The 15,250-nt window shown below is 42.6% G+C and overlaps 1 protein-coding gene across 9 annotated transcripts in view; it reads right to left on the bottom strand.

Annotated features, from left to right (window-relative positions):
• PHACTR2 (phosphatase and actin regulator 2) overlaps window positions 1-15,250 on the bottom strand; it is a 143,917-nt gene that overhangs the window by 66,183 nt on the left and 62,484 nt on the right. For all 9 annotated transcript variants that reach the window (XM_012183029.4, XM_027972511.3, XM_060419769.1 and 6 more), the window contains exon 3: window positions 557-637. In XM_012183029.4, the coding sequence (XP_012038419.1) occupies window positions 557-637 (81 nt within the window). The remainder of the gene's footprint in view (window positions 1-556; window positions 638-15,250) is intronic.

The raw sequence follows: 15,250 nt of genomic DNA, 5'->3' as shown, positions 1-15,250 counted from the left end.
AGAACAAAGCTGGGAAAATTACTTGAGAGATGCATAAAGCAGACTAATGTAATCTGCCCATTCATGCCTTATTGAATGTACATGAGTGTATTATAGAGTATAAAGGACAAGAGGTCTGTTTATCATGTCTTTTTTCTTTTACTGGTAGACTTAAGAAACCAAAAGGCATGAGTTAAAACTTTGAGCTAAAACTTTGCATTTACTCAAACAATTGAGTTTACCTGTAGAGACAGACTGAAGCTCAAGAACAGAGCATGAATCAGGTAAGCATTTGTATCTTGTCTGTATCTCCTGCCACAGAGAAGCTTTGTTAAGCTTTAGGTTTAGGATGACACATGGTGAAGGACTCACCAAAAAGTTCATTGAATTTCTTCTTTAGAATACCTTAGATACCATGCAGCCCACAAAGGCTGTCTGAATTAAAGCAAGATTCTCAGATTGTCGTACTTTATCTCCCAAAGACCATGATCATCTTAAATTTCAAAAGAAAATGAAAGAAAGAAAGATCAAAGAATGAAGGATCAAATTACTTTAAATGTATGATTAATTTCCTCACCTTGATCAGGCAATTCCTTAAGAACTCCCCTTCTTATCAGCTCCTCTCTACTTTGTCTTGTAGAAATCTTCCTTTCTAATACTTTTAAAAAGAATAAGCACAAGTAAGAATCTTCATTGCTTAAAATAATTACGAAAAACATTCCAACTAGAATTGAGTATATTCATTCTGTTCACTTGAGGGCTCAGACCCCAGTTTTTCTAGTTGCCCCACAAACCACGTGAATGGAATCAACATAATCAGGATAGGCAAATGACCCGAGCTGACGATCTGAAGCCCAGTCGCTGTGTCTTGTCTTCCAAATGATGGTATTTGGCCTAGAATTCAGGCACATTACCTCAAATCAAGTACGGAGCACCAAAGCTACTTCCCACTTTGAAATATTCCTTTCTTAATGCATTCTAAAACATAGGCTTTTATGAATGGACAATGAATACAGAGGATATGCATGCTTACATGAAAACAAACTTTCAGTAGACATACAGGTAACTCATCTGAATCCCAGACAGAAGGACCACTTTCCTAGTCTTTTCTTTCTCACACCGTCTATTACAGAAGTCCGACATTTATGTAATTCTTTTCCCTGCCATACTCACAAGTTCTAGAGTATTCTGGCGTATTCCCTGACAAATACCAAGTTTTGGGAGGATGGAGTCAATTCATGCTTTCACAGAATGTAACGGGACAGGAAACTCAACAGTGATTCTTCTTCAGGAAGAAATCTAAATTCCTGGTGCAACTTCAGAATGGAGCTTAGGAGCTCAGGATGAGACTTCAGTAGTAGTCACCCTATGTTTATAGTGTTAGTTCCTAAACCTTACATGTCATATAACCACTAGCTGCAGTCCCCACTTTCAGGGGCCAAGAAGGTGTGTCAAGTTAACGCAGGGTCGAACCATCTATGAATTCTTTGAATCAACATTCCTCACAGTGCATTCTGCCATACTCTATTTCCTCCAGATGCCCTGTTCAAGAAAGCACCTTGGCACTCAAAAAAGGGCCAGAGCAGGGGTCAAGCCAGGGCTCTTTAGGGGAGAAGGAAAGGTTCATTGGTGGAGAGTGGGTAGCCACAGCAGGACTAGATTTTGACTCTCCCTAAAATTTCTACTCCTGGCCTCGTAATCTGTAACTCCTAAAGTCACCCTGGACAATATAATTTCAAGACCCAACCAGAACCCCCATTACCCTACGCCATCAGTTCAGTTCAGTTGCTCAGTTGTGTCCAACTCTTTGCGACCCCATGAACTGCAGCACCCTATGCCATCCTTAGCACACACAAACAGAGCTCGTAATGACACTAATAACATGCCTTTTGGGGGTGCTCCAGGTGGCCTGAAGCTAGGACACTGGGGAGGGAGTGGGGAGGGAGCCGGGGGTGCCTTGGATCAGCAGCTTTGTATTAAGCAATGACATGAACCCCAGAAGAGCTACACTGAGCATCTTTTGAAGAAACCGGAATATTTTTCTCCTTTCTGATAACTAGGAATTGTGTATCCTGGTTGCCAGAAAAGTCAGAGTAAAGCTTGATCTATACCACCGATTTCATATGGCAATTCATGGATGAATTCTGTTTCCTCCTTCTTAGGGACCTCACTTCATTTACATTTTATTTAGAGCATATGTGCTCTTTGTTCTAAGTTTTGTCGAACTTTTTTGGGCTGGGGCAGAATCAAGGTGTAAACAAATGAGGAAATGAATGAGTGAATGAATGAAAAGTCAAAAGAATGATAATGAACATCTCATTGCTTCACATGAAGACACACAAAGAATTCGCCCTCCTTCCTTTAGCTCACTCACCCACCCTCTAACATCCCTTCCAGAAACAGATGGACAACAGCTCACTGGAACGTTGGCAGTTTCAACAGAACAAAGTTAATTGGGTGTGGGGGCCAGCAGGAGTAGTGGGAGCTCTTGTTTGTAAAAAAAGAGTGCTGTTACTTAAATGTAGCTTCAGTGGGTTCAAGCTTTTGTCAAAGAGGAGAGAACTCCCTTCAGCACAGGAAGCCAAATGCTACCCCCCACAGTGATGCTGGGGCCCTGCCCAGACAAAGCAGGGTTCAGCAAGACCCTCGCCACTGCAGTCTCCTGAGGATGGTACCATCCATTCATGCTTGACTGGGGCTCCAAGGGGTCGAAGACCTCTTGCAGCCAAGGTCTCAGCCCCCACTTTTGGGGGGTGGGCCCTGATCATGCCCTCCCTCCCGCCCAGCTGTGTGCAGGAAGCTCGAGGCTGCAGGTGCCACTGGACACGGATGAGGCCACATCCTGGGAAAGCGAGGGCACTGCTGATACAGAACAGTCATTGTGGCTGTCTGTCCCTGGTTCTTAGGAAACAGAGCTTCTCACTGTGTTTGCTGCTTCGATAAAGTGCCCTAAAACCCAAAATAGTTGTCAGAAGTCCTGGATTCTAGTTCCAGAACTTCCACGGCCAGTTGTATGATGCTGGGAACTCTTCAGGTTCCAAGGCTTTGATCCATTAGCTGCAAACTGAGGGATGCGATTCAATGGCCGCTAAAGGACAGACAGCCCATCCAGCTCAAATATGGGGTGATCCTGGATCATTAATGAAGGCCATTCTGTAATCTCTGTTTGTGCATGCATACTTCAGCCACGGCTGGCTCTTTGCAACCCCATGGACTGTAGTCCGCCAGGCTCCTCTGTCCACGGGGATTCTCCAGGCAAGAGTACTAGAGTGGGCTGCGAAGTCCTCCTCCAGGGGATCTTCCTGACCCAAGGATTGAACCCAAGTCTCTTGGGTCTCTTGCATTGGCAGGTGACCACTAGAGTCACCTGGGAAGCCCAATCTCTGCTTCAGGTATCTTTAAAAGCTTTCAAACTTGAACTTAAAAAAAAAAAAAAATCAACAGAGGGCCCAGAAGGTATCCCCTTGTTGTTTCTGCCTTTCCATTATGGATCTCCAAGAATCCCTTAGTTTTAGAGTTAAGTTTTCTGTTGCTTTCATTCTAATTTAATCTCAGCTAAAAATCCCCCCTCTTTCTTCTGTGTAAATACTGGAGCTAGAAGCGGCAGCTTGGCTTCTTGCCAAGAATCATACTTGACAGCGTTGTTCTTTCGCTCTACCTCGCATAAAGGGGCCCTGATAGGAAAATGCCTTTGGATATTTGTTTGGTCTTTGGCTGCGGGCATTTTTAACACAGATGCAGATAACTGTGTCCTGGGCCAAGGAGAACAAACTGCAGGCGACTAAGCAGGGAAGGTATGCTGTCAGGGCACCAAGTTCCAACCACCGCGCTCCCAGAACAAGCATCTCACTCTTCATCTTTTAAAATATGTGCCTCATGTTTACAGAGTGTCTGTCTGTTTGCAGAACACATTCACAAGACAGTTTTTCATGGGCCCAGAAGTGTTTTGCATTGGAATGAATCTGCGAGGTCATTCTAGTCCAACATGCCACACCAAGCAAGAGTCCTTTCAGGAACATTCCTGAGATGTGCTCACCTGTCTAAAGATATTTGAAGGCAAGAGGGTCCCTTTACAGCAGAGTCCCCTCCAGTTCTCCATCACTCTCACTTTATTCCTCGTAAGAAGGAATTCAAACTTAACATTCAAAAAACTAAGATCATGGCATCCGGTCCCGTCACTTCATGGCAAATAGATGGGGAAAAAAATGGAAACCGTGGCAGATTTTATTTTCTTTGGCTCCAAAATCACTGCAGATGGTGACTGCAGCCATGAAATTAAAAGATGCCTGCTCCTTGGGAGAAAGGCTAGGACAAACCTACACAGCATATTAAAAAGCAGAGCCGTCACTCTGCTGATGAAGGTCTGTAGAGTCAAAGCTATGGTTTTCCCAGTAGACGTGAGCTTGAGCAAACTTCAGGAGAAAATGAAGGACAGGGAAGGCTGGTGTGCCGCAGTTCATGGGGTTGCAGAGTTGGATGTGACTTAGCAACTGAACAAAGAAGTCACCACTGCACTCCATCCCTGTAACTGTAGCCATTAATCAAGGCCACACTCCCCACTGCTCTAGACCTGAGCAAGTAATCTGTGAATGGAAAACAGCACAGGTGATCCTGGGTCCACTGGGAGCAGAGCGTGTCATGGGAGCCTCCTAGAATCTGATCCTAAGTATCCACCAGCTGCTCTTCAACTCTGAAGCTCTCACTCGTCTGTGCAACAACAGCAGTAATACTGGGGCGGGGGGATCTCACTCACAGCAGCAGCATACCCAGAATCTTGTAGGACACAGATCACTGGATGGAATAGCAGGGCTTTTCCATGAAAAGTATTGTTGCCAGTTGAGTAAATGGCTCACAGTTACTCACTTTTACCCTAATTAAAAAAGCACATGTGTTTTTTACACCAAGGCCAAGGACAACTATGATTTCTTTTTCCCTTTTTTTAAATATAGCTGATTTATATTATTATATTAGTTTCAGGTGTACAACACAGTGATTCAATATTTTTATAGATTATACTTCATTTAAAGTTATTACAAAATCATTGCTATATTTCCCCACGCTGTACAATATATTCTTACTGCTTGGTGCTTTTATACGTGATCGTTTCTATATCTTAATCTGCTACCTCATCCTGGCCCTCCGCCCTTCCCTCTCCCCAGCTGGTAACCACTAGCTGGTTCTCTATTTCTGTGATCTGTTTCTCTGTTGTTATATTCACTCACTTTAGTTTGTAGATTCCACATATAAGTGATAATACAGTATTGGTCTTTCTCTGTTTGACATTTTTCACTAAGTAAAATAACCTCTAGGTCCATTTATACTGCTGCAAATGGCAGGATTATATTCTTTTTATGGCCAAGTAATATTCCATTGTAAATACATATACCACATCTTCCTCTCCATTCTTCCACTAATGGACGTTTGGGTGTGTCCATATTTTGGCTATTGTAAGTAATGCTACTGTGAACACTGGGGTGCATGTATTTTTTTCAAATTAGTGTTTTCATTTTCTTTAGATATATTCCCAGGGATGGAATTGCTGATTATATGGTAGTTCGACTTGAGTTTTTTGAGGAGCCTCCCTACTCTTTTGCACAGTGGCTGCTCCAATTTACATTTTCATCAACAGTGTCAGAGGGTTCCCTTTTCTCCACATCTTGGCCAGTAATACTCTGTGCAAAACCATGATTTCTGTTTAACTCCCCACCTTGGGTGACTCAAAGTTCTGACGGTTAATCCTGATTACAACAGCTCATGTTCTAAGTGAAGGAAGCACTGTGTCCCATTTTCCTGACTTCACACTTAAACTCTGGGTTTTCAAGTATTTGAAAAGGACTGATTTTCCAAACACTTCTAGTAGACATCTGTCCATCTCATACTGCATAATATCTCAGCTCCTTGGCATGGTCTCTATGATGCCCCCCAACGCAAGATGGCCTTCCCCCCAACCTGATCCTCTCCTAACCACTCCCTCCCCTGGCTCTCTCTGCTCTAGCCCCTGCTGCTTCTCACCTGAGGCCAATCCCTGCCTGGTGGCCTCTGGCCTTACCAGGATGAGATTTTTCAAACCCCACATGGCTCATCTCATCAATTCCTTCAAGTCTTTGCTCAAAGGTCCCCTTATCTGAAGTCCTTCCCCACACACCTGATGGAGGACAGTTTGTTTCTTTTCTGATCTTTATCCTTAACCCACAGAATGTGTCCTGACACATTTGGGGACCTACTACTTTGCGTAAGTGCAGGACTCACACTTACACAAAGTAGCAAGTAGGACCTACTACTCTGTATAAATGTAGCCTCCATTGACTGCTGTATTCCCATCAGTGCTCTGCAGGTTGTTGCGTGCATGCGTGCTAAGTCGCTTCAGTTGTGTCTGACTCTCTGCGACCCTATGGACCACAGGCCACCAGGCTCCTCTGTCCAGGGGATTCTCCAGGCATGAATACTGGAGTGGGTTGCCATTTCCTTCTCCAGGAGATCTTCCCAACCTAGGGATCGAACCCGAGTCTCTTATGTCTCCTGCGTTGGAAGGTGGGTCTACCACCAGTACCACCTGGTTGTTGCAGGTTGTTGACACTCAGAAAAAAAACAAACCGTATTTGTTAGAGGAAAAAAAAAGGATTAAAAAATGAGTTAAAAAAGAAAATAGGCTAATAAGATCTTATTTTCTGCCCTTTCCCCACCTCCAGTCTAGAGAACGCACAGGCGAGACCTGTGGCTAAACTCTAAGAACAAGAGTCTTCAGTCTTCTCCCTCTTGGACTGCTTGGCTGGACCAGCCGAAAGGAAAATCCTCCGCTCTCCGTCCTATGGCTCATCTGAAAAAGTCTCTGTATGTTCTGAAGAAGGGAGGTCACAGTGCGTAGAGGACAGACACCAGCCAGCTAGCAGGGTGTAGCACACGATGGGGCTCATCATAAATTATAAGTGATTTATGGTGTCCTTCTGGGCACCGAGCCCGCATTCAGGGAAGGAGGCTGGGGCATATGCCTCCGGCTCCTTTCTGTGGACGCCTGGCCAAGATTTTATATTACTCTGGAAGTATCTGTGAGAATAAATCTTGCAGTCAACAAGCCACTTGTGTTTTCTTTTGGCAAGGAAAGAGAGTCCTAATTCTCGATTCTAACACCGTTTAATGTCGGAACAAAATAGAAGAGCAAATAGAAGACCATTAAATAAGCGGACCATGTTATCTTCTTGGTCCTGAGTACTGAATGGCCTTACTGTGAAACACAGACAGACACAGAGACCCGCTTGTCTTGGGTGGAAAGTGTTCTATAAGCGCCTGGCTTTGCTTTACCTCGCCCCAGTAGTCGGTACAGAAAGCAGAATGTCAAGAAATGGTCTCCTTTTTAAAAGACCCTTCACTAAGGCTTAGCTAAATCATTTAAGAACTACAGCCACTGAAATGCCACCCAATGGGACATTTGCAAAAACCTTCCAAAACATCTCAAGAATGTCAGGCAGAGAAATAAAGCCAACATCTCCATCTCAAAACACTCAGGGGTCTGGCTGTTTTCTTGTTTATCCAGGCCACTCCCCTACTCACAAATCCTACGGACTCCAGAACAAGTCCAGCTCCTTGGAGCAGCAGCCAAGCTTTATAACCGGCCTCAGAGCACCATTCTTCCCCCTACTTTTTTTTTTTTCGTTTCACTTTTGCACAAGCCCAAAGTTAAAGTCAACCATTGCTTCTTGTCATTTCCTCTTCCTGCACGACCTCTGCTCCCTCCCTTCATTTGTTTCCTTCTCCTAGAATCAGGCTATTTCCCTCTCCCTCTCCACTGAAATCTTGCTTGAACTTTAAATCCTCTTCAAACAGCGCCCCCTAGATGGCGAGCTCACTATTCTGGTTGGTAAAATGTATAACTCCCAGCACCTAGAGCACTTTTATTTTCCATTCAAGTATAGTTGATTTACAATGTTGTATTCGCTTCAGGTGTACAGCAAAGTGATATATATATATATATATTCTTTTAAAGGTTTTTTCATAGAGATTATTAAAAGATATTGAATATAGTTCCCTGTGCTATACAGTAGGTCCTTGTTTACCTGTTTTATATATAGTCATGTGTATATGTTATTCCCAAATTCCTAATTTATCCCTCTCCCCTCTCCTTTCTCTCTTGGTAACTGTATTATCTAAGTAGAGAAGTTTTAAATAACTTATCTGTGCCTCAGTCTTCTCACCTGTAAAATGGGATAAGAGCTGCTACTTTCTAGTTCTTCTGGAGGTTAAATGAGTTAAGAAGTGGAAATGTTAGATTAATACCTAGAATCTAGAAAGCACCGAATAAATGTTAGCTATTACTATTATTGTTATTAGCTACTGTTAGCTACTATTAAGTTATAGAACTACATTTTTGATTGTGTACTATGTGTACAAAGTTGAGTATTCACCTGACTCTAGTCCAAGCCCTAACAAGGAAGCTCTGTATATCATTTCACCTCCACTATGCCAAAAACGATACAATGCACAGAGAAGATACTGCGGACTTCTGCTTTGTTTTGTTTTTACAAGGAGGCAGAGAAGGTGTATCTACAGCTCCTTTCTACCTTTTCTACTTATCTTAGAAATAGCCCTCGTGATCTGTAGCCTTTCACCTTCCCCCCTCTGAGTCCATGTTACCTGTGTGAAGCCAATCCCATCTCTGGGGTCCCAGACTCCCAGGCTTATCCAATCAGAGCCCAGTATCTTACACGCACTGGTGACTGGTGCAGAGAGGGGCTGTGTCCGAACTGCACCAGTGAGATTCAGGCCCGAGAACTCCGGTGTAACAACAGGAAAGAAAGGTGCTTCTTTTCTTCTGGATCTGTAGAACTAGCTGAACAGGAGCCTAGGCCTACTAGTGGTCAGTCACTTTGCCTCCAAAAAAAGGAGAGGCTAACTTAAAAAAAGAAAGAAAGAAAGCCAATACAGAGAAATGCAGACTCAAAAGGAGGAGACAGATTCCTAATCTTAGTTTCTAAGGACCTAGATCCAGCTCCATGCTTGAAGGTTGTTTGCCCCTAGGCTTCTTGGTTAAGTGAACCAATAAATTCCCTATTTGCTAAAGCCTGTTACCATTCATCAGCAGTGAAAAGCTCTGACTAATCAAGGTGTTAAATTGATGCTTTTTAACGTTAAATTTTCTTCCAGCAGACCCCAAGAAGTCTCTAGTTTTCAAGGCAGAAATATGAACGAAGAACTATAAAGACCCTCTTTTTCCCCCTCAAGGCCTTAAGAAAGAGGAAGGTGTCTATGGTCCCTTCTTCCTATTGGGAAATCAGTGTCACAACTTCCTCCAGAAACGTGACAGCAATCATCCGTTTATTTGGTGCTTAGATAGCATTTTTGTATTTATTTTCTCACCAGTCCTCGCAGTATTCCTGAAAGACAGGCTAATCAATTATTATTCTTATTTCTCTCAAATAGATAAGGACACTGAGACTTAAAAGAAGCCAAACATGTTTTCCAGTCACAGATTTAGAATCTGCTTGAACCCTAATGTGTCTGAGCAAAAGCCTACCACTTGCATTCTCCATCCTGAATTGATAATTACAAAGATTTCAAATTTCTCAAGAGCTACAATGCTTTTTAATTTTCCTTTAAGACATGAGACAGAAGAAAACCTTTTTTTTTTTTCTGAACAATTAAATGAATAGTTATCATAGCTTTGTTTCAAGGCATTAAATTAAATTATATAAAAATACTAGGTAATATTTTGTACAGGTAATATTCACATTCAAAAATTTTAAAATATAGTACACATTTCGAAGTCTTGCTCTTATTGGTCATTTGTATATTCTTTCATTGTTTATGCACATATAAACATATGTAAATATATATTCTGTTTTTAAAAGTTGAAGTATAGTTCATTTATAATGCTATATTAGTTTCAGGTGTACAACACAGATATTCAATATTTCCACAGATAATACTCCACTTAAAAGTTACTAAAAACAATGACTATATTTCCCTATGCTGTACAATATATCTTGTTGCCTGTCTAATTTTATACATAGTTGTGTCTTTTAATCCCATACCTCTTCATTCTCCCCATTAGTATCCACTAGTTTGTTCCCTATAGCTGTAAGTTTGTTTCTATTTTTTAATATACATTCATTTGCTTTATCTTATAAATTCTGCATATGTGGTAACAGAAATCGTCTCAGAAGGAGTTAAAGTTAATTTTCAATGGGCAATTTTTGAATAGTAGTACACTCTCATAGTTCAAATTATAAAAGGATCAAGTAGAAAAAAAAAATCTCACTTTCTTTCTATTCCCTACTGGCTCTCACCTTGACCCACCTATTCAAACTGAACCTCATCTTTACTCCACAAGCAAATAACCACTTTTATTAGCGTTCTTGTATCCTCCCAGACTTTCTTAGGCAAATTCAAACATTCATTTTAATTTTTTCCCTTTTCTACACAAAAGATAGGCTGTTTAAAAACTGTTCAGCATCGTTCTTTTTCATTGAACAGTTATTAATGCTTCTAAAATTTCAGGTGACAGAGCTGAGATGGAAGAGGTGATGGCTTCTGCCTTGTGCAAACAGCAGTGGCAGCTGAAATCATTGCTGTTTCCAAAGGGGTTGAGCTGAGAACAGTCATGGTAAATACATCCAAAGGGACTCATGGGGTTTATTCCCAAGGGATAAAGATTCAGGACTAGAACAATGAGCAAGTCCTCGATCCCAGATGGGCCAGGAAGTACAAGTGATCTCAGGAGAGTAATCAGAGGCCAGGATTTGTGAGCTACGTGAAACTCTGCTTGTCATTCCCCCTTCCAGGCTGATTCTCGTAGTCATGAGAGGCAAAATTGCACTAGACAGGTGCCCTGGGGGTTCACCCCGTTCGATGGAAAGTCTGTGTGTTTCCATTTCTTGTTTCTCCACATTCAAAGAGAGTAAACTCCAAATAGTGTGAGACTAGCAAAGGCACAGATGTGTGAAAGAAGGATAATGATAATCATCCTTACAGTAATTAAATTCTAACTTCCCAATAACAGGCTAGAGAAGTGACCGAAAAATGAATCTCAGCTCTGAATGGTGAAGAGATATTTTAAGCTAAAAGACTGTAAACAATACCCGTGAAAGAAGAGACATCTAGAGTCTGAACTTTGGATTCTGACACACTTCCCCATAATCTGCTTTAGGACAGTCTTATCCATTTCAGGGATTTGACACAGATTGAAATGGGACAATGTTTAATTTTAACACTGATCAGGTAGCCAAATGACAAGCCAAGAGCGGATATGAACGAGACCTTGGAACTATAGGAAATTAGGGGGCTTGCAGGTGGCGCAGTGTAAAGAAGGTGCAGCAGTAAAGAATCTGCCCGCCAGTGCAGGAGACGCCAGAGATATGGATTCAATCCCTGGGTCAGAAGATACCCTGAAGTAGGAAACGGCAACCCACTCCAGTATTATTCCCTAGAAAATTCCCTGGACAGAGGAGCCTGGCGGGCTATAGTCCATGGGGTTGCAAAGAGTCAGACACAACGGAGCACACACGCACACTCACAATTAAGATATTCTCACCCATTTAAATACCAAATTCCATTGTCCAGGATTAAAAGCATCTGAAAATTAGGCCAATATATATATATATTTTAAACGGGGGTTACCATAACCCTGGGATTTCTTTGGAAGGAATGATGCTAAAGCTGAAACTCCAGTACTTTGGCCACCTCATGGGAAGAGTTGACTCACTGGAAAAGACTCTGATGCTGGGAGGGATTGGGGGCAGGAGGAGAAGGGGACGACAGAGGATGAGATGGTTGGATGGCATCACTGACTCGATGGACGCGAGTCTGAGTGAACTCCGGGAGTTGGTGATGGACAGGGAGGCCTGGCATGCTGCAGTTCATGGGGTCGCAAAGAGTTGGACACGACTGAGTGACTGAACTGACTGACTGACCATAATCTTTAATAGCCTGCTTTTTTTAAATTGGGAAAAATTTGAAATGTAACTGAGATACAACATTATATCAATTTCAGGAATTTAGCACCTATTTAGTTAGCCTATGACCAATATTGGAAAAGGCAATGGCAACCCACTCCAGTACTCTTGCCTGGCAAATCCCATGGATGGAGGAGCCTGGTAAGCTGCAGTCCATGGGGTCACTAGGAGTCAGACACGACTGAGCGACTTCACTTCCACTTTACAGGAAATGGCAACCCAGTCCAGTGCTCTTGCCTGGAGAATTCCAGGGACGGGGGAGTCTGGTGGGCTGCCGTCTATGGGGTCGCACAGAGTTGGACATGACTGAAGCGACTTAGCAGCAGCAGCAGCATGACCAATATATCTTAAAACATTAGCAATTAAAACTGAGAGGTGTGAGTACCCAGTCTGCGGGAAGATTCAGCAGCCATGACCCCCAAGTCCACGTTCACGACTTTCACGTACACATCTATCAGGCTCCCCTGGTGGCTCAGTAGTAAAGAACCCACCTGCCAATGCAGAAGACACAGGTTCGATCCCTGAGTTGGGAAGATCCCCTGGAGGAGTAAATGGCAACCCACTCCAGTATTCTTGCTTGGAGAATCCCTTGGACAGAGGAGTCTGGTGGGGTATAGTCCATGGGGTTGCAAAGACTCAGATACGACTGAGCAACTCAACAACACATCTAATCAGATCAGCTTCCTTACAATGACTAAGAAGTTAGTGCTCCTGAGCATTTTAACCATTCCCCTCTTCTACCAACTATCTTGCCTACACAACAGAATGAACAATATCTATACAGAACAGTATTTCTCTGGAAAAACTGGCCCATGCCTAGACTAAACCCAGATGCTTGCCTGACACTTCAGAGAGACAACCAAGAGTATTCACTAAAACTTATTTTTCAAGGTAAAACATCAGTTTTTTTGGGGGGAAAAGTGCCTTTTGATGAAGGTAAAAGAGGAAAGCGAAAAAGCTAGCTTGAAACTCAACATTCAAAAAACTAAGATCATGGCATCCGGTCCCTTAACTTCACAGCAAACAGAAGGAGAAAAAGTGGAGGCAGTGGCAGATTTTCTTTTCTTGGGCTCCAAAATCACTGCAGATAGTGACAACAGCCATGGAATTCAAAGATGCTTGCTCCTTGGAAGGAAACCTGTGATAAACCTAGACAGTGTTTTTAAAAGTAGAGACATCACTTTGACAACAAAGGTCCACATGGTCAAAGCTATAGTTTTTCCAACAGTCATGTATGGATATGAGGGTTGAACCATAAAGGAGGCTGAGCGCCAAAGAACTGATGCTTTTGAATTGTGGTGCTGGAGAAACTCTTGAGAGTCCCTTGGACTGCAAGATCAAATCAGTCAATCCTAAAGGAAATCAACCCTGAATAGTCATTGGAAGAACTGTTGCTGAACCTGAAGCTCCAAACTTTTGGCCACCTGATGCAAAAGAGCTGACTCTTTGGAAAAGACCCTGATGCTCAGAAAGACTGAAAGCAAAAGGAGAAGGTGCCAGTAGAGGATGAAATGGTTAGATAGCATCATCGATTCAATGGATATGAATTTGAACAAACTCTGGGAGATAGTGGAAGAGAGAGGTGCCAGGTGTGCTGCAATCCATGGGGTGCAAAGAGTCAGACATGACTTAGCAACTGAACAACAACAACCTTTGCATTGTAACTGGAACTATAATGTTCAAAGTCTGATAGCAATGCATACTTTCCACTTTGATATAATGCTCCCTTTTAGTATTCTTTCCACTCTTTTAAATTTCTGATTATGGAGGTGATAAAGCTAGCTTAATAAAGCTAGAAAATAGAAAATGAAAGTATATATTCTAGCCCTTCAAAAAATACATCTCAAGCTCAAATTCAGACCTTGCAACTTGCAGGTGATCAGAGGCAAACTCCTCAACTTCTTCATGCCTTAGTTTCTGCAGATGAAAATAGAGGTTGTGCAGCCTAACTTGGAAGCAGACATTAGAATGATTAAAATGTCTTATAACGTGTTTGACACAAAGTAGGGACCCTATAAGTATTAGATATTGTCCTCCTCTGCTTTCCATCTTCTCTTTCTATATATCTGTATGCCTTTGACAATACTCTGATATTTTTATCTGATAGGCTTATTCATGCACGCACAGACTTATTGATCTGGAAAGCAGCATAGTACAGGAGTCAAGAATGAAGACTGGAGGTTCCTGAGGTTCAAATACAGGCTATTCTACTCACAAGCAAAGGAACCTGCTGCTGCTACTGCTGCTAAGTCACTTCAGTCATGTCCGACTCTGTGCGACCCCATAGATGGCAGCCCACCAGGCTCCGCCATCCCTGGGATTCTCCAGGCAAGAACACTGGAGTGGGTTGCCATTTCCGTCTCCAATGCATGAAAGTGAAAAATGAAAGTGAAGTCGCACAGTCGTGTCCAACTCTTAGTGACCCCACGGACTGCAGCCCACCAGGCTCCTCCATCCTTGGAAGGAATCTAGAGCAAGTTATTTAACTTTTCTGTGCTTCAGTTTATCCATTACTGAAATGAGGATTACAATAGTGAACGACCCACAGAGTAACTGGGAAGACATCAAGCATTTAATACAGCATCTGGTTAAAAACTCAACAAGGGTTCAGTTCAGTTCAGTTGCTCAGTCATGTCCGACTCTGCGACCCCATGAACTGCAGCATGCCAGGCCTCCCTGTCCATCACCAACTCCCAGAGTTCACTCAGATTCATGTCCATCAAGTCAGTGATGCCATCCAGCCATCTCATCTTCTGTCATCTCCTTCTCCTCCTGCCCCTAAGCCCTCCCAGCATCAAAGTATTTTCCAATATGTCAACTCTTCGCATGAGGTGGCCAAAGTACTGGAGTTTCAGCTTTAGCATCATTCCTTCCAAAGAAATCCCAGGGTTGATCTCCTTCAGAATGGACTGGTTGGATCTCCTTGCAGTCCAAGGGACTCTCAAGAGTCTTCTCCAACACCACAGTTCAAAAGCATCAATTCTTTGGCGCTCAGCCTTCTTCACAGTCCAACTCTCACATCCATACATGACCACTGGAAACACCATAGCCTTGACTAGATGGACCTTAGTTAGTTATTATTAATATCCATGTTTCTTGTTCCTCCTTTAAGTTTAATCACAAATAAAACTTCAAGCGAGTAACAGAAATAAAGGTTATTTTATCTGTATTTTAAAAAAAAAACACTTTGTATGCTACACATGTAGTAAATTATTCAAAGGGAACTTTTTTTTTGGTGTGCCTTGTGTAATCTTAGTCCCCTGACTGGGGATTGAACCAGTGCCCTCAGTGGGGAAAGTGCAGACTGAACCACTGGACCACTAAGG

This window comes from Ovis aries, chromosome 8 (assembly GCF_016772045.2).
Source record: "Ovis aries strain OAR_USU_Benz2616 breed Rambouillet chromosome 8, ARS-UI_Ramb_v3.0, whole genome shotgun sequence".
In the NCBI taxonomy this organism is placed as follows: Eukaryota; Metazoa; Chordata; class Mammalia; order Artiodactyla; family Bovidae; genus Ovis; species Ovis aries.
Note: the sequence above shows the minus strand (reverse complement) of the source record. Positions and strands in the feature narration are given on the sequence as shown.